The 22,963-nt window shown below is 29.1% G+C and overlaps 3 protein-coding genes and 1 long non-coding RNA gene across 7 annotated transcripts; 2 read left to right on the top strand and 2 right to left on the bottom strand.

Moving 5' to 3' along the window:
* Positions 1-3,336: 3,336 nt before the first annotated feature.
* On the top strand, positions 3,337-12,430 carry LOC132940867 (uncharacterized). 2 transcript variants are annotated; one of them, XM_061008664.1, is made up of 13 exons: positions 3,337-3,456; positions 3,690-3,847; positions 3,933-4,233; positions 4,363-4,565; positions 4,744-4,897; positions 5,668-5,703; positions 5,795-5,968; positions 6,337-6,519; positions 7,896-8,024; positions 8,846-8,959; positions 11,750-11,860; positions 11,927-12,136; positions 12,205-12,430. In XM_061008664.1, exons 1-13 carry the CDS (start codon positions 3,435-3,437, stop codon positions 12,405-12,407), a joined length of 1,998 nt encoding a protein of 665 aa, XP_060864647.1. In that variant the 5' UTR covers positions 3,337-3,434; the 3' UTR covers positions 12,408-12,430. The 2 variants fall into 2 exon arrangements, with proteins under 2 accessions (XP_060864647.1, XP_060864648.1); XM_061008665.1 differs by lacking the exon at positions 3,690-3,847 and having other exon boundaries at positions 3,370-3,456.
* On the bottom strand, positions 3,939-7,310 carry LOC132940869 (uncharacterized). Its single transcript, XR_009664106.1, has 3 exons — positions 6,590-7,310; positions 6,329-6,523; positions 3,939-4,248 (listed from the first exon to the last, which is right to left on the bottom strand). It is a non-coding gene; the product is annotated as an uncharacterized LOC132940869 (long non-coding RNA).
* LOC132940866 (uncharacterized) lies at positions 12,404-22,962 on the bottom strand. 3 transcript variants are annotated; one of them, XM_061008663.1, is made up of 11 exons: positions 22,765-22,962; positions 22,561-22,652; positions 20,874-21,112; positions 20,576-20,793; positions 20,310-20,502; positions 20,048-20,234; positions 19,680-19,855; positions 16,041-16,352; positions 15,717-15,949; positions 15,383-15,652; positions 12,404-13,446 (listed from the first exon to the last, which is right to left on the bottom strand). In XM_061008663.1, the coding sequence occupies exons 3-11, from the start codon at positions 21,108-21,110 to the stop codon at positions 12,645-12,647; spliced, it is 2,628 nt and encodes an 875-aa protein (XP_060864646.1). In that variant the 5' UTR covers positions 21,111-21,112; positions 22,561-22,652; positions 22,765-22,962; the 3' UTR covers positions 12,404-12,644. The 3 variants fall into 3 exon arrangements, with proteins under 3 accessions (XP_060864646.1, XP_060864645.1, XP_060864644.1); XM_061008662.1 differs by having other exon boundaries at positions 22,561-22,612; XM_061008661.1 differs by having other exon boundaries at positions 22,561-22,962.
* LOC132940868 (testis-specific serine/threonine-protein kinase 2-like) lies at positions 16,536-19,631 on the top strand. The gene is made up of 3 exons (XM_061008666.1): positions 16,536-16,866; positions 18,719-19,104; positions 19,185-19,631. Exons 1-3 carry the CDS (start codon positions 16,536-16,538, stop codon positions 19,629-19,631), a joined length of 1,164 nt encoding a protein of 387 aa, XP_060864649.1.
* Position 22,963: the final 1 nt, after the last annotated feature.

Below are 22,963 nucleotides of genomic sequence, written 5' to 3'. Positions count from 1 at the left end.
TAAGTGCATACCTATTATTCCTACAGTGACAGGAGTATAGACTGTGCTAAGACAGATAATTACTTATTTAATAATACATTGTTAATGCAGTGAAACTTCCATATACGAAGTCTCATGGGCAACAAAAATAATTTGTATTAAAGAGAATTTTGTTAAATAGAATTAAATAAATTTGGTTGAATACAATTTATACTTGAAGTAAAAAAAAATGATTAAACTATAATCAAAACTTTTTATTAATATTCACTAAATGAAAAAATAGGAGATGTATATTTATTTATTTATAATAATTATGGGCAAGAGTCCCATATGCGGCATACTTCCGACATTGGTTAAAACTCTTCGCCAACTCGGGGGGTTTGGGGGTCTCCCCCAGCGACGCTCGGAGAGCTAGTCATTGTATAAAATTAATACATTCATCGCTCCGCTTAGAATCTAAAAAATTTTTTTTCGTTTTTTCTAATAATTAAGAAAATAACTTTTAATTTTCTGCGATTTCACCCTTTAAAAGTATACCAATTAGATTCAACTTGATCATAAATGATAAATCATCCCCGACGTTGAAGATCAAAGCATTTTTTCTACAATAAAACGTATACCGTTCCACAACACATACACAAAAAACAATAATTGTAAAATCGCAATACGCGCATTGGTCGTTCCGTTCGGAATCTAAAAACTTCACCTATAATAAAAGTATAAAACGAGTATATTATACGATACTATAATATAATGCAGATCGGTATATAAATCCTCGCAAAAATATTACAATTGTAGTAGGTATACCTCTACGTAAGTATACGGTAAGAGTTGGTATATCAATAATAATAATAATGGTGTTTGGAAAAATAAACGGGACCGAAATCCAGCTGATGATGGTTAATTAATAATGCGATGGCGTACTCGCTGGCTATTAATAAACGATGTTTGTTTTAAATCATCGGCGACGGCCCATGTAGAAATTCGGAATCGGCTCATTTGCAATTTTTCTAACTGCCTAGCACCTATACACGCACAACAAACTTGTAAAAGTGGCTGAATCGCATAATAACAAAATGACAATCGAAACAACCATCAAGCACGTCTTGGACAAAATCATTAGCAACATCGATTACAAACTGATGGAAGAAAAACTGAGCAGATTCGATGACATTGACGAGGAACTGATTATCGGGCATCTAAAGGCACTTTTGTGTGACATGGTTTGCGGGCGACGACTACGCGTACGACGTCATTCAACCGGACGATAATTCCTGCAAAGCTGGACCGGGGTTGAAACGAACCGAGATGACATGGCGGTCGCGCCGACGGTGCAGGAAGTCGCGGAAGATGAGCGAAGTGACGAGGCGAGGGGCGTCACACAGGCCAGGGTACCAGAGGTCAGGAATAGTATTGGAGACTTGACCGGTTGCACACTGGATTGCAGACCTAACCTAACCTGCGGACCCGGGGGTCACAACAGAAACACACGCAGCGGAGACAACTCTCGCCAACCGATCCAAAACTATTTCTGACCTCTAGTCCCCTGGCCGGTGTGACGCCCTTCGCCTCGTCACTTCGCTCCTCTTCCGCGGCTTCCTGCACCGTCGGCGCGACCGCCACGTCGTCTCTGGTTGAATGCCGCTGCTTGACATAGGCTGACAGACCGTCTCCGCTCAAAATCATTTTTCGTATACAATGATATTTTTATGTTATTGGATTCAAATTTAACACATCCACTAAAATGACCTACTCGACGCACCTTCAATGCAGCACTTGAGAGGTACCCAATTACCTAGATACCTTTTTGTTTATGTTTTTCCAGATTATTTTGAAAAAGCGCCAATTATATTATAGTCGTATACATCTAATTTTCTATAATATGTATACAGACTAGGTATGGATAAAAATATTTGAACATCGATTTTAAAAATACCAATTACTTCGATGAATTGGGTAAGATACATCGATGCATAACATAAAAAAAAGTGCTGCTGATGACTGATGTACACTTTATTATGTGAACTATACTATCTTGATTAAATAATGAATTTAAGATTTAACATAATATTGTATATACTTTTTCAAATTTATTTTTTTACTAACTACATATTATATAATAAGTAATAACATATCAACTATAATAAATTGCTATACAATTGTAGAAACAATAAAAACATTTTTATACTGGAATTACCTTCATAATTAATATGTCATAAGATACATGTGTTTTTTAACTTGGAATATAATAAAAACAATTGGTATAATTATTTGAAAATTTAGAAGCACAGGAACTTAGTGCTTACTGCCTAGTTTCAAAAAAAAAAAAAAAAACAATTCCCAAAAAATGTCATGTCATCCACTGATTGTAAAAACAATAACATATTTAATTTTTATTTGTTAAACGGTTTCTTTGTTAAAGAAATATGTACATATAAAATATTGTATGTGCACAATTGGTATAAGACCACACTATACTTGAAACATATTATTCACCTCTTAATTCCTTTGTGGCCGTTTCCAATGGCCTTAAAACATCTACGATTTCTATTATTTTGTTAATATCCTCTGCAGAGACCATTGTAGGAGCTGACATATTATGATTTAGCCACTTAGGCGCAATATCATTTATGAATGGATGTAGTGTAATAATAATCTGTTCAAGCATATAAAATGTGTTGTTTCGTCTAGTTGAAACTTCTTGAATAAGTTTACGATTGAAAACTTAGCGCTAGAGATGGCGTTTTGAGCTACCAAGTTTGGTGTATGAGCGAAGCATGGCATGAGGGACTTCGCAAAAAATGTATAGAATCAATAACATAAATATGTATTCTATAGTATCTTGATACATAATAAACAAAAAATAACATCGTTTAAACTGTACAACTCCAAAGGTAGGAATTTTTTTTTTTTTTGGGGGGGGCTAAGTATAAATTAAACAAAGTTCTTTACAGTTTTTGACTTTAAGGAATATAAATAATACATTTATTAGGGGAAAAATGTCAAATTGTGGGGAGGGGGTGGTTAAACGCCACTGCAGAAATACCTAATGGCTATTAATGTGTTTCACTTAATCGTGGACAGACTTAGTAGTAAATATACATTTACCTGTATATATATATCTGTATTGAATACAAATGAATACATAGTTAGTGTCTATATATTGATTAGTTGTATTATACAAAAAGCTTATTATTGTCATTGAATTTAAAAAAAACCTACAATATTATAAGGATCAATAATAATGCGTCGTTATAAAGGTCATTTTTCTCAAAGAAACCTTTTATATATAATTATAATAACAATACGTCGTCGAAGCCCTATACTATCTGTTAGGTTAATACAGTGTATTATTATCTACGTGTCAGTTTGTTTAGTTGCATTGTTAAATATAATATGACTAAAGGTAGGTCGTACTGTCATAGGTACCTAGAATAACGCCCACGTTGACTGGGATGGATCAGTTGGTGTACATAGGTAGGTACAATTTTATTATAAATTTAAGTATATGATATTATACATTATTTTCATAATTAATACTTAATTAACTATAATGAAATATATAAAAATGTATCCCCCCTTGTTGAATAAATATGCCATATACTCGTACACACCATGTAATATGAGCGTCTCGTCCCTCTCAATGAGCGGGAAAGAGCTTCAATTTTCGTACCTATGTATATTTTGAAAATTATTTTTGTAAATTTCAGTTTATTTATTGATGACGATATTTCAATCTATCGATTTCTCCTTAACTATCAAACGGTATGACATCTGTAGGCCATTCAATAAAAAAACAGTTTATACTGCAATTGGATCTCGAGGAATCATTTTTGCTAAAAACGATATTTTTCGCCCAAAGTTGAATGTAAATCGATATTACTATACATACATAAACAATTTTTTAATGTGTTTATAATTTCGAATAAATATTCCTATTTATACTGTTTCAGGAAAGTTTTTACAAACAATGTTCTTTGCGCATTATCTCATGTCCATCGTGTATGATCAACTTACGTTTTAAAGACGTGGATTTTCCGTGTACTGATAATAATTCAAGTGAAACGGATCTTGTTTGTAATTCCATATGCATCTTCGAACCACCATATTCGACACGGTCTTTAAAATGTGTCAACGGCACGTCGAAAAATTCGTCAATTCATTACAAGTCTTTAACCAGTCAAGTAAATTTAAATTTTATCAACGGACATCCGTATCGTAATCACGCATTTACAGCTGAGTACTTGATTACCAGTGAGTATAGTTTACCTACATTCAATCATAAATTATTTACTATTATGTATTAAATAGTTTATTATTACCTAACAAACGTAGGTAGGTATATCAAACGTGTAAATTATTAAATAATATATCCTATCGTAGGAAATATTCAGTTGGCGGAAATAAAACCAGAATTCAACTTGGCAGATATTTTATTCGGTGGATACATTAGTACGCCATTCTTTCCGATGTCTTATCCAGACGATTTGACATTCGAACAGGTGATCAATTGTAAGGCATATAACGAGTGTCTGATACATTTAATTTTCGTGGATTTTCAAATTTCCGAAGAGTCAATTGTTGAGGTAAGTAAATGTTAAATAATAATACTTTCATTACCATGTCGTAAACGATTATAATCTCAGATTAGCATTTAAACTTTAATAAGTACCTATATACTGTCATTTTACGCGGTACCTACATAAAACCATTGATTATTGATTATAATGTAGTATTTTGTTTTAATTATATCTATACGTTTAGTTTTACGATTCGAATAGAAAGAGATTAGGAATAGTTGGAGGTATAACATTCAGACCACCAGTGATTATATCTTCTGGGCCAGTGTTGTATATTAAATTCTTTGCTAATGCTGGATCTTCGATTGGGTACAAGGCACAATATTCCTTCGTCAGAGGTTAGTATAGTATTTTTATTTGTGCGAATTACGCCTATATTTGTTTGTCATTTATAATATTAATCACAGTCAAAAATAGAAATTAAACCCAGGTACATGTTTAATTTATACACGTATAGACTATAGAACAATAGACACAAACGCATAGGTATTATAATATAGTTAGGGCTGGCAGTATTTTCGGTATACACTATACGGGTACCTAGTGACTAGTGAGTTACATTGGTATCCAGTATATTTGAGAATTCCAGTATACCATAGATTCAGTAATTACCCCTGTTGCCAAAAATATCGTATATATATTATTGTGATATGTCACCGTCCTCAGGGCCGTATTTGAACATTTTGCACCCCGGGACAACATAATTGGCCGCTTCCCAAAAAAGGTTATTTCTTAAAATGTAAGGTATAACTACTATTTTGTGGCATAAATGCGGTTATAGGTTTTGAAATGTTTTTTTGGAAACCTTTATATTTTAATGAGTTAAGAACAATCAGAATGTTTCGGTCGGACTTAGTGTTTCCACTTTTTCAGGCCGCAAGTTTGCGCATTTCCACACTTCGGAATTTTTTTTATTAAATTACTTTCTGCCTATAGGCTATTATAGGTATAGTTATTGTTAAAATAATTCGATACCCTGGATAAGTATATACGCCAACCTACACAAAAAATATTTATTTTTCATATTTTTTTACCTACCTATTTATAGACCTGTGATTTATATTATAATTTTTGTAAATAATTGTTTTATGTGTTTTATACCTATCAGGAAACGTCAAGAGTTCTATTTTAAAACCAAATACGAGTAAGTGACTACAGAATACGATTCGTATACAGTATTTGAATGTTAAGTTTATAATTTATATATTATAACCTATTGATATAATATTATTAAGATTGTGGTGGATTCGTGGAAAATAAAGGTGGAGCTATTACAATGATGCAAATGGTCGAAGAGTTCGAACCAGATGTGCAGTTTGACTGTATATGGTTATTTCGAATATCGCACAAACATTATAATCTGAAGTCACAGCATCTTTATATGAAAGTCATAACGTTGAAACATCTAGGTAAGCACGTAAATTAGATTGAGTGTATAGTATGATAATAAATATTAATATGCGTACACATAGGTATAGCAGATAGTAGAGACGTAGGTTTAGACTTTTATAGTGTTCAAAAAATCCCGCATGCACTTAAAAATTTTTTAATGGAGTAAATAATATCACAAATGTCTCATATAAGACGTATAATATATCTATTACAGTTTTTATTTTTAAATGATAAATATCAATTATATGTACCGCCATACAAAATTCCCGTCTACGTCACTGGTATACGCATATTATATTATTATTTTTTGGTTTGTGTTCAGGAGATTAATTTCAGTTCAATAATAATAAGCCACGATATTACGTTTTTACATGTACCTTTATAGTCGAGAGCAATTTGGTCATCAGAGAAGGGCGCACCTCCAACGGGCGTTTATTGCAATGGTTTAACGGATCCCGTTGTACGGACTTAGACGTAGCTATCGAAGTCGGCTATTATGTCAGACTGACGGGAACTTTCAATTCCAGTTCTCGGCTAGAAATCGCCTACTCAGCCTTTGCTCAGTCTAGTAACTACACACAATATCTGTTAAATATAACGTACACAGTGTCACGCCACTGATAATATATACTATATACCTTTATAATGTATCGCCCATATATGCGTGCGTACAGTGGCAGCAGGGTGTGCTCTTGCTGCCCATCAGTGCCCCTGACCGATCCGACTACATATTTGAAAGGGTTGGTCAAACCCAATCTGGGTCACTGTATAATGTCTGACTAACAAAAAATTAATTTTAAAACAATATTATATCCTACTATCCTAGAATATAGGTTAAACTATTATAATATACTTTATTACCTATAGGGTTCTAGCCTTCTGGGTAGTTTGTAGTTAGTTACTTAGGTCTTAGGTACTTAATATATAATATATAACTATAATATAGGTACCTAGTTTTATCTATCCAGTTAAATTATCTACTGAAATTTGGAATTACGCATATTTAATATTAACCTAGGTAGCCAGGTAGGTACTAGGTAATGTAGTATTCTGTATTCAAGATGTATTTCAAATTCAAATAATAAAAATGTTAAGCGGTATGTATTTCTAACCTCTTTTTTTCTAGCTGCATTTTTTAACTTTACATGGTTTAATTGCATAAGTAGCTGGTATTCTATAAAAATCCACTCACTCCATTCACTTGTATTATTAAAACTTTAAGTACTTTTAGGTGTCTTACTTAACTAATAATCTATTCATTCGAAATTTGGATTTGGTACCTATACTCTAAAGTACCTGCATCAAAAATCCCAGAAAAATATCATTAAATAAAATATTTTAAAGAAGTGGGTAAGTGGATGTCGCTCTGCTGTACAGTAGATTACAAGTGGGTCATTGTATAATGGATTATATTAAACTTGAATTCAATGATATAATATCATTGTATAAGAAAAACGATTCTGAGCGGAGACGGTTTGTCAGTCTGGATATTTTATATTATTATTAATTATAGCCTGTAAGTTGAATTAATATTATAATATTATTATTTTTTATTCGTTTCTATAGTGATACTCAAAACGTTAAAAATAAACATTTTTTTTTAGCGGTTTTTCGTAATTTGTCGGTAGTTTTTCTCGTGGCGTTAAATAACTGTTAAGAAAATCAAAAAATGACATCTTTAAAGTACCAACTTGATCCAATTTTCTAAAATATAAGATACTATATGTGGAAATCGAAGCACTTCTTCTGGTAAACATTTTGTATACAGGATATAAAAAAAAAATAAAAATAAAATATACACCATTGTAAAACGCTCCGCTCAGAATCTAAGACATTAATACATTTTGGGTATTTAGGTAATGTTAATATAGCCACCTAGCAGTATACTTACATGTATATTATAATAAGTTGAGTGCGTTTACCGAAATTAAATAAAAAATTAAGGGGCATGCAGTGTTGCAAATGAATTCGCTTGTACAAATGGACGCTGCATACCGAGCAGATTAGAATGTGATGGTTTTGACCATTGCGGTGACAACAGTGACGAATCTCACCATTGTTTTGAAGCCCATGGTACGTATAATATATAATTTTACGTTATTGTTACTTGTTATTTGTATATTTATTATACCTACTTTTGTTCTGTTTGTGTGTACCGTGCACGTCTCTTAAACTATAAATAGGTAGAACTATTAACTATTATTGGCTTATTGACACGACGTCCACGGATTTTCTCTATCCAAGACTAAAAAGTAAAAGCTATAAGAGAAGGTAATTCGGGAAAGTAGTTAGAAAAAACTACACACTAGTCTATTCAGAATAACAGTACCTACCTATAACACTAGTTTACGAAATGGGAGGGTGATGATGATGGGGTGTAGTATGGGGTACATTCGCGAGCTTGACGTGTTTTAGTTCCTCTGCCTAGTGTATATTCTGAATAGGTACTACCTAGTAGGTACCTTCCACAAATTAAATTAAGTACCTACCATAAGCTTTTAGTTTTTACTTTTACTCTTGGCTATACAGAAGACTGAACCAAAAATAAAATATTCTTTAACCGAAAGCTGATTGAGTGGGTTAATATACATGTTTGGAGAGGTGTGCCCATAGGTGGAAATCCATTAACATTTCGGAGGGTGCTAACATTATTAACATGAATGTGAGTGGGGTGGGGGGGGGGGGGGTCGATTCCACACAGCTAATAAAGGAGGGGGCTTGATGGACTTTTGAGGGGCTAAGTCCCCGTAAACCCCCATCTCCGCCTATGGGTGTGCCTTACGCTATCTGTCTCCCGATGCAGCTATTGCAGAAGACATGATATTATAATATATTGTTATAATGATATAGGTACCAATAAGGACAAGAGTCTAATGTTTTTTTTTATTTTGTAGACACTCAATCGGATTACATGGACAAGAGTTGGTATGCATACAAGTCAAACTATTATTTCCCGAACAACACTTTATATTCAAAAAGATATCATATCCTTTTGGGATGTTTTATTGGTGAGTAGCAATAGTAGCATATATAATAAATATTTGGTACCTACATTCTATATGTAGTCATGTAGGTACCTAATAGCTAATAATAACAGACAACAGGGAACCCGCAGAAATATTAAGCAAGGGGGTATAAGCTCAAATCAAATTAAAACATCTAATACAATAAATTAAAATTTTCATCAAATTGTCATAATATTACAATAATTAAATAGTTAAAACTAAATATTAGGTAGGTAAGTCTACTTAGTTAAGAATATACTTATGTAAACTTTAAATAACATACAAGTATCTTTCATTACCTACATTACCAAAATAGTTAGATTTGTATCTTTTTTTTTCTTTATTTGAATGATGAAAACTTTATATGTAGGTACCAAAGTCCCAATAATATCTCTGATTTAAAAAAATTTATTTTTATAATTTGTGTTAAAGTCTAAAACAGTGTTTCCCAAAGGATGTGCCGTAAAAACTTGAACTATTTTATTTTTAAAACCAACTGTACCGTAGTTTGTGAACTATTAACCAGTCGGTGATGACTGATCTAAAATCTAAATAGTACACATTATTGAGTAGGTATTTTTCTGGCGTTATTTAACTACAATGCGACTAGAATAAAATGTCCCTCTTAAAATGAAAAGTTGTACAATTTACAAATTTTAATGAACAATCATAAATAAATTTCACTTATTAAATTAATGAGTTGCCATATTTTATTTTACCTACTTAAACCGGGACAAAAATTTGTATTTTTTCCTTAAAATTTAATATACCAGTCCTCCCCAATCAATCAGTTTTACACACTATTTTTTAAAATTTATTACCTACTAGAATACCACTCACAACGGTCAGCATTCACACGTTGGTAAGGAAATAACTAACTCACCGTTACAAATCGAAGTGAATAACCGAGGAAATTATTAATTAGCGACAATGGATAACAAAAATTTTCTAGGAGATGCAGGAAAACGACGAACATAGGTTATAGATACCTATCATTCAGTAATGATTGTCGTCCTCGTCACCGAGCCGGAAAATAATTTTAAAATTGATAAATACCATTTATCAAAACAATAATGTTTTCTATTTTACCTACCTGGCCAGGACCGGATTGGTATGTATCGGCCCATCGAGATTTTCACTTCTATAAGCGGCCCATTTACATATTCCGTGAGCCAAAATTACGTCTATAATTATTACGAGCTTATACGTGGCCAATCGTATTTTAAACATGAATTTATTTTCACTCATTTCACTCACACGACCGGCCCAAACTTTAAGCGGCCCACTGAGATTTTCCAATCCGGCCTTGTACCTGGCTATAACTACTAGAAATGTTCATTAAAATACAAAATGACAAATTGCTAACATAAATGATTGAAGTTCGATTCTGGGACAACGGGACGTATTGTATTCAAAACCGGTCCGGTACAGCCCGGCCAAACTGGGTCACGAAACCAAACATTAGAGATAAATAATTTCCTATCTGACGGGTTCGAGGCTATACTTTAAGAGGATGTCAGCGCACTATTTGTTTTCTCTCTCTGTACCACGCGCAACATAGACAAAACGCATTAACGCAGAATCATTTTTTCTATGTTTTTGAGTAATCTTAGGGTAAAATCCCCCATTACAAAAAAGATAGAAAATAATATTTTTGAGGGAATGACACATCGATTTTATATTTTATTGTTATTTGACTTTGTATTCGACTTTCAAAATAAACAAAAAAAATGCAAGTGAGAAAACAAATGGTGCGATGACATTCTCTTAAGAAAATATATTAGGTTACAATGTTACATTCAACTGTTCAATACATGATAATAATATATAGAAGATCTATTCTACAGTCATAATGTTATAATGATATATCTCATGACATCTTATGTGTTCGATGTTTCACGGTTAGGTTAACCTAACCAATTTATATTAAGGATAAATTACCTCGATTTTATAATCTGTTGATATAATATCTATTTATTTACTCTCAGTCATAATATGTGGCTATACTTTTGATAGCCCTGTAGAATGTAGGTATATTTAAATATCAAATATAAACTTTCAACTGGAAATTAATTACTGTTTATTCAAATAAGATTTGAAATGGAATCCCGTATGAAAAGTTCGTTTTAAAAAGTTGGGCAAAATGTCCATGCATTTTTTTATTTTCAGATAAAAAGTCCGATAGTCCGACATACTAAAATATTTTATTACATTTTCATTAATATAATTATATAATATACTAGCTGATCCAGTTCACTTTGTTGTCCGTTAAATGTACCATTTAACATTACATTTTAAATGTAATATTTAATTTTTGTGAAGTATTCCAAATATTTAGGAATATTATTATCATAAAGTATTTTACCCAAGTCTGATTTTTTCTTATATATTTTTTAACTTATATATTGACCATTATTTTGAATAATAAGTATAAGGCAAGTAAATCAAATACAACATATTATTAACATTGAATAAGAAAATTAATAACATTTTTTAAATGAATAGGTATAATATATTATATGTATTATTAATTATTAATATAATTATAAATGCAAATTGAATAGAATATTTTCTATTTTCGGATTTTTTGTCTGACAATAAAAATGTGTTACGGGGTTTTTGTCTACTTTTTCAAATTAACTCTTTGACCGATTACCACTGAAGAGATAGAACACTAACAAGGTTAAAGGTTTAAAAGCTATGATGGATAATAAAAGTTTTTTATTGTACTTAACTAATGTGAATCGTACCCATAACATGTACCTTTATCTATACTTATTTTTGTCATTGCAGGTTTCATAATATTTTTCATAATAGTTCTAATGGTAGTATATAAAATTGCTACAAGTTACCACATTCAGACAGATTTTCAAAATCGACTTATATCCATCAGTCAGCTACTTTGTGAGTACAATTAATATAACATTATTACATTTTAACATGAAGTTAAACCATCATTGTGTTTTTAAGTGGAAGGAATTCAATTAGAAGACAACAGTCTGACTTCAGAAATAGGAAGGGTGAATTCAAATTATTTAATTGACGAGCCACCAGCATATGAACCACCACCAGATTACGAGGCGCCTCCAAATTATGAAGAAGCAATAAAAATGTACAAGAACTCAATGAAAAATAAACATGACAATCTAAAAACGGACCTAATGGATGTGGAATCAAATGGTAAATTTTCTCGTGTTATTATACAAAATACAATACTTTTAGCTTAACTTGGATTCACCTGATTTCAGATAACAGTCGGATATTACATGTTAACGATAACCAAACAACATCAAATATACATTCAACAGAAAATAATAATTTGTTTCCTCATTGTTTATGTTGTAGTCAAGGGAGTTATCATATCCTAGCATTAGACATTAACAGTATGAATAGATGTTGTTTGAATAAAATGTATTCATTAAGGACATTAACAATAAAAAATCAGTATTAAGTAATTATGTTTTGACCATAATTAGTCTTTATTAATATTTTACAACGATAAAACTAATATGAAAAAAAAATCACAAAACATAAATATCATACAATATAGTATATTATATTTAATAGGTATATAGTGTCCCACTAATTGTACTAATTTAATGCGGTCGAAAAATGGTGATTTCATAATCACACAATTTTTAATTAGTGAGCACTGTACACTATTTAATCATGTACTCATGTTACTAGATTAATCTAGTCCACTATGTAATTTGTTCAGATAAAATAATGATGTTTTATCATCAAAAGTTATTATACTCGACAATCCACGTTTTATTAAGGTTGTTAAATCTTCAATAAAAAGTTTTCCGTAACTACTTCTACTGATTTTTTTGATACTTTTTACACGGTCAGGGAATCTTGAATTTGAAGTAAATAAATATTTGACAACATCTAAATCCACATTAGCTCCGAGTCTTAACTGATGACCAAAATCTTTTGCCCATCCATAAATTATATCACAATTATCAACCGAAATAGAGTTTATCATAAACACAATAATTTTTTCAGATAATTCATTTGACATGTATTGATCTGTGATTGTTATTAATTCTAAGAGAACATTGATATTTTCGGGCAAAAGACAATCACAATATACTTCAAGTAGAAGTAAAAATGATTTGATACAATCAGAACTTACATCATTTAAACGTACAGTATTTTGGTATGCTTCCTTAAAACCTCCGCATCGAAACATGGCCTCAAACATTGGAGATTTTAACGATAATAAGGATTTATTTGCATTTATTAATACACCATCATCCATCTCTATTGTTACAGTAGTTTCTTTTTGTACAATACTTTTATTGCAATCTCGGGTTTGACAATATTGTATTTCTGATTTTTTAAAAGTAATTTTTACTTTATCAAATAAAGCTATTAAAGCTCCAATAGCATCATCAAATGATGGATTTTGGTCATCTTTAATTATATTACACAACATGTAATATACTTTGTAACGAGATAACAGTAGAATCAATAGTTTGGGATTGCTGAAAAATACAATTATATTGATCAATTGATTTAAATAAAGTTTGTTGATGAAAGAAGATATAAGTAATTAGTATACAATAATCTATGATTTATAGTATAAAAATATTTTATATAGATTCAATATGGTACATGGTACAAGGTAAATGAAAAAATATAGTTCCTGGCGACCACGTAATAGTTGAATAAGATTAAAAAAAAAATAAGAATATCTCAAAAAATATAATATTATACCAATTACCAGTAGAGCTATTAGCCGAAGTTGTTTATGTAATTTTCAATTTATTTATTATGGAATAGTGTTCAGGATTTCTCGCAGTTTGTGGTGTTCATATATTATTTTAGACTTTGGGTAAGATATACATTTTTTGTGAAATATATTTAATAATACAACATTTGACTATGTATAATTTTGATTATTTTGTCAAGTAAATTGTTTTTGGAAAATGGTATATTTGAAAAATTTGTTAGCATATTAGTGAATTTTTTGCATTTAATTATTTTTATAATTTATAATTTAGTATTGTCGGTCAATGTTGTGTTTGGACATCATTTTGGGAAACGAAATTCCCAAAATAAATTATCTTTACTTAAAAAGTATCTTTGTCAACTAATAAACAACATTGCTATTGACAATTAGAAACTTAATGAGATATAGATTCTACATTGTACAAATAATTAAACATCAGTATGTGTTCCGGACGTTCATGTATCGTGGTGATCATTATTTTGTATCGGAATATGAAGTATGGAATCGTATTACTAGGAAATTTTAACTACTTATTTGACTACCAACATAATTTTTATTTTCAACTACATTGTTGTATTTTGTTTAAATATGCCTAAAATAATAAATATTCAGTCGTATAATCATTAGAAATATCTGAGTTAGATGAGGTTAAGTAATTATTAATTCATAAATTATTAATTATTTTTGATGTTTTAACATTTTTATATATATACTATGGTTTTTTTTTATTAATAAAATCAATTTTAGTTGCATATTTTAAGGACTTTTAGTACAGTAAGTTTCTAACTTTAATAATGAACGTTGGCAAAGTTAACAGTTGTTTATTAGGGAAATACCGATGAAACTCCCTATATTTTGTTCTAGGGATTACCTAAATTACAGCGAAAAGAGTTTGTTATAGATAGGTATGTCAGGGGCTCATGGATAAGCTCGACAAGAGGCACTTCTTATGTGTTTGCTGACTATCATTTCTAACTAAAATCCACTATTGATAATAAATACTTTTTATATGGATGATGCTCAATTAATCGTTAAGTACCTATTCCACAAAAATTTTTTTTTTCTCATTGTATAACCAACAAAAAATCATTTTTAACAATGCTTATAAGTAGGTAATTATTATAATACATAAATGCATTAACAGATAATTCAATATTTTTATATGTTCTTTATATGTTCTCAGTGCTTATTTTTCAAACTACCACTATTTAATGATTTTCAATAAATTGTGTATTTAAAATAAATTGACACTTCATTAAATATATCTGCCATCAATTTTTTCTGTTTTAATGAAAACAATTAAGAAATTGAAAAATTAAAAAATTACCTCTAAGTACAATTTATGCTCAATATCTAGAAACTATGATACTATAAAAAGCACTTAGTAGGCTAAATGGGCAACAGGTGAGTGTTACCTAACCAAAACCTGGTTTCATCCAGGTGTTTTTAAAATTTGAATAGAAATATAGAGTATAGAAAAAACTAATTTGTAAAAAGTTTTTGTAAATTTGTAATGGTTAATCTATATTCATCTTCAAATTACGCTTTTTAGAATTTTCTAATTTATTTTAAACGTATCAAAATTCTAAACCATTAAATTTGTAATCAATGGTCTTATCCGTAGTCATTATAGTTCATTATTTATAATATAAAAATTGTTGGTGATAAAACTATAACATACAACTTACCTTTGAATGACAAGAGGGATATGAACAGACACTAATATTTTAAGTTTTAGTTTAGCATCTGGTGTATCTGGTTCATCCATTATACCAGTCATCATACCTTCTCCAAACTTTGATGAAAATGATTGAGTATTTTTGGTGATTTTCATACCCAATTTGTTTCGGATCATACAATACTTGCACAACTCGAGTTCGTGAATAGGTCTACATAGCCTTCGATGTGTTGTTAAAATTAACTCTTCAGTGAGAATGCTATTTAAGTTCAGAACTTCACTATAAAATAAAAACATACAATGTAATAATTTATTGTGAAACTGAACAAAAAAGAAAAACGTACCGAGTAATAAACTCTAATATCTTTAATGCGTTTGAATTGTTATGTCCATTTTCAATATATTGCATATAATCTAAAATTGTCTCCCACACATTTTTATCAGCCATTAATAACACAACTTTTTCTATGTACATTACATGTGTTAGGAACTGTATTATTTTACACACTGTTGTATCTTCTAGAGATGAATGTTCTACAATTTCATCTGGAGATGAATGTTCTATAATTTCATCGTCCTAAAATGTGATTTATACATTTATATTAGATATTAAAATAAGTTATATTGATAATAGTTGTTTAGTGGAAGTATTGTGAATTTTATTTGACCTTTTCTTCAAAGTCACTGACATCAGATTTTGAATCGTCTGCGTTCACAGACTCAATATCAAAAGATTCACAAACTGGGGAATAATATGGAGAATGCGAATCTGTGGCTATGTTATCATCTTTAGGCGGTGTCCAAATAGGGCTTGCATCATGATCATACGTAGTTGTTGGAGAGGCACAGTTAACAAATGTCGAAGAATCTAATGATTTAGCTTTCATCTCCAATGGACACATATGAGGCATTTTATTTGTTTTTATGTACAAAGATAAAAGCTTGATCAACATAGGAATCAAACCTTTTTCTACCATTTTCTGCAATTAAACAAATATTAATGTAAATTATAGCATACTATATTATTATTGTAATTACCGCCTTGGCTAATAAATATTATTATCATTCTTATATTCTATTACTATGGAAGAATTATTATTTTACCTCACTAAAAATTAAATTATTTAAATAAATATATTTTTTTACAACTGTTTTTACCAATAATGTTTTTATTTAATAATAAAACTACAAAATCAAATAAAGAGTTATCAAAAACAAACATTCTTAAGTCTGACGGATACATTATATTAGATCATATATCAAATGGAAGTTACGGTGAAGTACGCCATGTTAAATATATACAAGAAGATAACGAATTAAATTTGGTAGTGAAAATAATTGACACAAGACAGACGAGCAAGGATTATGTTTCTAAGTTTTTGCCTCGAGAGCTAGATATTATACGTCAAATTAATCATCCATATATAATATATACACACAGTATTTTACAAAAGAAAGCGGTATTATTTGTTTTTATGGCATTTGCAGAAAGAGGTACAAAAATCATTATTATTATTAATTAACTAAAATATATAGGTAACAATATAAAAGCAGATCTAGGATAGTTCATCAAAAATAATTAGTCAGTAACACTTTTTTCCAAAGTATTTTACATTATTAAAAATATGTTGTCTACTTATTTCAAATAAGTTTTTTTATATATTGCACTAAAATCAAATCAAGGAATAAAAAAAATATGTTTTTAAAATAATAGACATCAATAATTTTCTTACAAATGTTTACATTATAAATAAATATAGTATAATTGTTTTCTGTAATCATAACTACTTGTTAAACCACTCATTATTTAAAAAAAAAGTTAAAAGTTAAAAGTTAATTATTTTTATAGGCATATAAAGTTCGAAATTCGTTACAAAATACATAAAAATCACAAAAATGTGCAAATTTTTTTGAGTATGAAATTCAAATTTTTTTTTTTAAATCTGAGAATTTAAAATGTAACACAAGATTCCTCATAAGTTTGTCTATCTTTATCAAAAAAAAAAAAAAAATGTCTACAAGCATATCAATTGAAATTTTTATGAGCGTTTGTAGTTCATATTTCTACATGGTTGGATATTCACTCGATTTCTCATGTAGCGAATTTGTTATTTTGTTGTAATTCTAAAATGAATAACTGTAGATACATGAAAATTTCACTGAATGTTAATATTTTTATTTTTTATACACCATAATATTTTAAAAATATTTTGACTCTTTTTGAGCTGTTTACAGACATTGTCAGTTTTCAATTTTTTTAGTTTTCTTTCAGACTGTCAATAAAATGTTATTAATGCTTGAAAATTAAACACAAGGCTCCTGATATATTGTTACAATAGCAGTTGAAAAATATGAAAAAAAACATAGGCACAGTTCTTTTTATAAGTATTTAGAGTTTAATAATTATTTTGTAGTTAAAAATTTATAAAATGTTTAAATTTTGTATCTAAGGATTGAAAATTTACAACAAGGTTCTATGTAAATGGGTTATATATAAATTACTTTATTCACAATAATATCATTAAATATACTTAGTAATATCATAGGCTAGACATTTCTAGGAATGAGATTCTTTGCTCAGAATCGTTTTTCTTATACAATGATATTATATCATTGAATTCAAATTTAACACAATCCATCACAGCGACCCACTTTTCCCCGCCTTTTTTGTTGTTGTTATTCTCAATAATAAAGAAGAACACTGGGAATTTTCATTTTGTCCTCTCAAAAGTACCAACTAGATCCAATTGTCTATCAAAAACCACTTTCAAAGCTTAAAATTAAAGCATGTTTTCTATTACTTAGTGTGCAGAAACAAAAAAAATAAATACACATCATTGTAAAATCAAGACTCCACTCAGAATCTAAAATATAAATGCTTTTAACTTATATCATTACAATAATACCATACAATACAGCAGTTAGGTCAATATATATTTATCATGACCACAATGACGAGCCGGTGCCACTATGGCTATATAGTTTATGATATTTTGAAGATAAAAGAACCGTTTTATATTGTTCTCTATTGAATATAAACACTAATTAGGAAATTTCAAAATGTACCAAAAATAAGTATCATTTGAACACTGTATATTTTCTGAATTATGGATTAGACCAATAAATATATATTATATTTTTATGAATTGTCTTTTTTCAAGAATAGTTTCTTTTGACAAACTATCTGGATACAATAACCAACACTAAAATTTAATAGTACATCAATACATTCATTTCATTAGTGTATCCAGTTCTTATTTTTTTACACTCTTAAATTTGACTTTTTTGTACAAAATATAGTTTATTAAAATCATGAATAACAAAAATGAGTTTCTATATTTCTAAGGTGATCTTTTGCAGTATATTATCGATCATGGGGCATTAAAAGAAAAACAAGCTCGTATATGGTTTAGACAGGTAGCATTAGCGGTGCAATATTTACACACAATGGAAATAGTACATCGAGATATAAAATGTGAAAATATTCTCATTACCGAGCATTATACGGTCAAGTTAACAGATTTTGGTTTTTCAAAATTTGTAAGTTCTAAAAGACTGAACTGTAGTACTTATTGTTGTTCATTGGGTTATGCACCACCAGAAATATTGACTACACGTCCATATGATGGTAAAACATCTGACATATGGTCACTTGGTGTGGTATTATATGTCATGCTTAACAAGAAAATGCCTTTCAATAGAAAAAACATGAAGTTAATGTACAAGCAACAAGTATATTATCACTCATAATATACCATGTATATTTTATATATATTAAAATTTTCTTTTCTTTTCGATTAAAATATTTGAAGGTCAAACGAGATTGGGAACATCAACCTTCTGTAGAGAAAATAATAAGTGAGAATGTGAAATTGTGTATAGACAATATTTTACAACCAGAGCCTAGAAAGCGTTGGACAATTGATCAAATATTGGATAGTGATTGGATAAAAATGAATCGTAGATTGGTTAACATGACTGAACAAGAGTCATTTGCTCTTGTTGAAGCCCTAAACCAAGATAAAACAGTATATCAAAAACACTTAAAAAAGATAAAAGCAGATAGGTCAGACACTCAACAGATATTGGGCAAGAGATCTCCAAGATTTTTTAGTATAGCACAACAATTGGAATCAATATCTAGTTCAAATAGAGAAACAAATGATAGAAATACATCTAAATACATGTTAAAACGTTCACAACGTATTGTTCACACTAATAATACATTGGATAACAAAAATGACTTGACAAAAAATTAAAAATTAAAAATATCATAATAACAAATAAGTTATTCGAGTGATACATACTTTTATTGTAACGTTGCAATATTGAAAATGTGGTAGAGTATTAATTGCTATATCAATATAAGTATGATTTGTACTGGTGATTAAGCCCAAAAATAGGCTTTGCCAGTCTTGTATACCAACAAATCTAATACGGTTGAGTGGACATTGCAATAAAAGACACATTGATAATGTTAAATCTATAATTTAGAATAAAAAAATGTATTATTAAAAACAGTATAGGTACATTAAATAGACAAGTAAATGTTTAAGCTACAAAGTATAAAGGATCCTTGTTATTGTAAAAATGCATTGACGATTTAATGTTAGTACTAAACAATTAATTTAAATTTAGCATATTGATTGTTGTTATAAAATTATATGCAACTTACAATGGTTATCTTCTTTTTTTAAAATTTCAGTGATATGCACGATCAAACGTGATTGATGTAAATATCCTAAAGCGTCTCGAATTTTACACATTGCGTATATTATTTTGGAAACTAATGGTTGTTCTGGTAATAAATTCACTAAAATACATATGTTATCAATACTTTTTTCTTCACTATTTCCTAAAATCTATAATAATAATTAATAAGACATTTTTTTTAGTGTTCATGATTATCATTTTTATAAATTATACACCATTATTACCTGTACAACAGCATCCAAACTATTTTTTGCATGTTTTAACTCTAAAACTCGATACAAAATGGCAGTTTGGGCTCGTAGAACAGCCATAACTATTTCCTTACATTCTGATTTTAAGGAATCTGAGATTATTTTAACAGCTCGTAACTTTAACATTTCTGAACAACCAATTTTTGATGAATTTTCCCATATTTTTCTAAATCATTAAAAATAATATTGAAAGTAACAAATTTTTTAGGTAAAGTATGACAAAGTTAACCAAGTTTTACCTAAGAGCTCGAATTGCTGTATATCTGGTAAGATCACTATCAGTATTTGATAATATTTGTATAGTTATACTATGAATATTATGTTTGTACATGGCCTGAATATGGGCTTCAGATTTAGCTAGATTAGCGATCAACCTAAATATGCGATAGTGAATCGAATCAACATTTATATTTTTCATTATGAAACTAAGGTCTTTGAGAACACCATAATCAAGTAACTGCAAGAACAATGCGTTAATACATAAATATTTATATCTAAAAGTGATTTTTATTTGTTTAATAAAGGAATTATAATTACTTCCTCACGACACTCTGAATTCATACTGTAGTCTCCAAGAATGCTTAAAACTAATGATGTTATTTTAGGGTTGACTTGTTGTAGTAATCTGCTCAATATTTTGACACCACCATATTCTTGAAATTCTTTTAATGCTCCATTTTTTTTTGCCATTTCGGAACGTAAATAAACTAGACTTCCATAAATACCACCTTTATTAGCAGCCACATTTGCAAGTGCTGATGTCACCGAATCCATCCCTTAAATAATTTAATAATTTATTCAGATCATTTAATGTTTTTCCAAATTAATAATAGTTCAAAAGTTTCAAATTGCACAATATGTCAGGTTATGATACTAAAATTGTAATTTATCATTTGCTTATAATCTATATTATTATATTACTTGTTACAGTTATTACCAATTATTGTAAACACAAGTTGATTATTGCATTAGTTCAAAGATAAGGTATTTTTTTGAAAATTGTTTCATTCTTGTACAATCATATTCAGTATTTACATTTAAAATTGTTACTATTGGAAATACATCATTAAATAGTAAATACATTTTGATTGATTTGATTAAAACTACTTATTTTACTTTTGTAAATTTTGTTTGTTAACGAGTACATTAAATTCTTCATTTTTAGTTTGGATATAATTTGTGAGGTTCCAAAAAATATCGGTGGTCACCAGGGTCATAAAATTAATGGAAGATTGGATCAAAAATAGCCAACTGAAAATTATTAGTTTTCTTTTATAATTTTGGGTTTACTATTCATGACTTCAGGTACCACGTAATATAATATGTTATATACAGGTAGCCAGGTAGCCTAGGGAATCACTTCTTACAAGTATAATATAAAAATATAAGACCCTTCAAATATATACTATATAGGTAGTTTTATAATCAAATAATTATTTGCCAGTAACCGTACAACTTTAGAAAACCCTGGGTCCCATTATTTTAAACTTAAATAATTAAATCATATAGAGAACAAAATTTAAATTAAAAAAATTAAAAATTAAATAAAAATAAATAAATGAAATAAAAATAAAAAATATTTTATTTTATGTAGCATACACGCGTACATGTTACAGAGTTTAAATAGTGTAGCAGTGAAAAAATTAAAAAAAAAAAAAAACGGTTTTATGGTGAAGAAGATTCATATAGATATAATATTGTTAACTATATGATAGATATCTAATGGCTAATGTTATAGGTATCGACAGCCATATGGCTGTTAGGATACCTAACCTATATAGATAGATAGAATCATAAATTATAGATTTGTACATCATATTGAAATTGTGATATACCAAAATGACAAAATACGAATTTCAATATGATGTACAAATCTATAATTTATGACACTATCTATCTATATAGCAGCTAGCCTGGAGCAAAAAACAAACAAACGGATGTATTTGCAACAAATAATATTTATCCATTAACCCCCGAGTCTTCATTTATTTTTTAAATAAATGCTGAAATTCTTTATAATATTTACATTCATATTTATACAATAATACTAAAAATATTTTGGAAAATTTTAATTCTAAAACTGAATGACCAATGTAATAACATTGTCTGTTATCCTTTGATACAATTGATAGTAAATATTTAAAAACAATTTTAATATACAATTACTGACCACCATTGATATAGTTACATGGCATTACGCAAATTATTCAAACTAGGTACTTACCGAAGTTTTTATTTTTCGTAAATAATCGTAGTCCGTGTACCTTTTTTCTCGTCTAGAAAAACGCAATCAATATTACTGGATACGTAATAGAACTATATAGGACAGAAATTCAAAATTGAGATCCTACGAAATAATTCTAATTCATAAACTCCTAGGTTCGGTTCGTTTTTGGTACGTCGTGAAAGGCATTTCGGGAACACTTACCAATTTAGAACGATATTTGGTGATTTACCTATAGCCTATAGATATTATGTATATATACTAATAACACTGTACACCATGACAAAATAGATCTATTTTGTCATGCAGTACACTACGTACTATATAGTAACTACGATTAATAATAATAATTAATTAATAAATAAATAAATAATAATAATAATACATAACATCATCCACTGAT

Source organism: Metopolophium dirhodum, chromosome 3, assembly GCF_019925205.1.
Source record: "Metopolophium dirhodum isolate CAU chromosome 3, ASM1992520v1, whole genome shotgun sequence".
NCBI lineage: Eukaryota > Metazoa > Arthropoda > Insecta > Hemiptera > Aphididae > Metopolophium > Metopolophium dirhodum.
This window is presented reverse-complemented; position numbering and strand designations above follow the sequence as displayed.

What these genes read in the sequence shown, in the direction of transcription:
- LOC132940868 (XM_061008666.1), top strand. Translation starts at nt 16,536, where the DNA reads ATGTTTTTATTTAATAATAAAACTACAAAATCAAATAAAGAGTTATCA. An exon ending in TATGGCATTTGCAGAAAGAG is followed by an intron (nt 16,867 to 18,718) that starts GTACAAAAATCA and finishes TATATTTCTAAG; the next exon opens with GTGATCTTTTGCAGTATATT. An exon ending in AGTTAATGTACAAGCAACAA is followed by an intron (nt 19,105 to 19,184) that starts GTATATTATCAC and finishes AAATATTTGAAG; the next exon opens with GTCAAACGAGATTGGGAACA.
- LOC132940867 (XM_061008664.1), top strand. Translation starts at nt 3,435, where the DNA reads ATGGATCAGTTGGTGTACATAG. An exon ending in AGCTGAGTACTTGATTACCA is followed by an intron (nt 4,234 to 4,362) that starts GTGAGTATAGTT and finishes ATCCTATCGTAG; the next exon opens with GAAATATTCAGTTGGCGGAA. An exon ending in CCTTTTGGGATGTTTTATTG is followed by an intron (nt 8,960 to 11,749) that starts GTGAGTAGCAAT and finishes TTGTCATTGCAG; the next exon opens with GTTTCATAATATTTTTCATA.
- LOC132940866 (XM_061008661.1), bottom strand. Translation starts at nt 21,110, where the DNA reads ATGGATTCGGTGACATCAGCACTTGCAAATGTGGCTGCTAATAAAGGT. An exon ending in ACAGCAATTCGAGCTCTTAG is followed by an intron (nt 20,503 to 20,575) that starts GTAAAACTTGGT and finishes TTAATGATTTAG; the next exon opens with AAAAATATGGGAAAATTCAT. An exon ending in ATTGCAACGTTACAATAAAA is followed by an intron (nt 16,353 to 19,679) that starts GTATGTATCACT and finishes GTTTAATTGCAG; the next exon opens with AAAATGGTAGAAAAAGGTTT.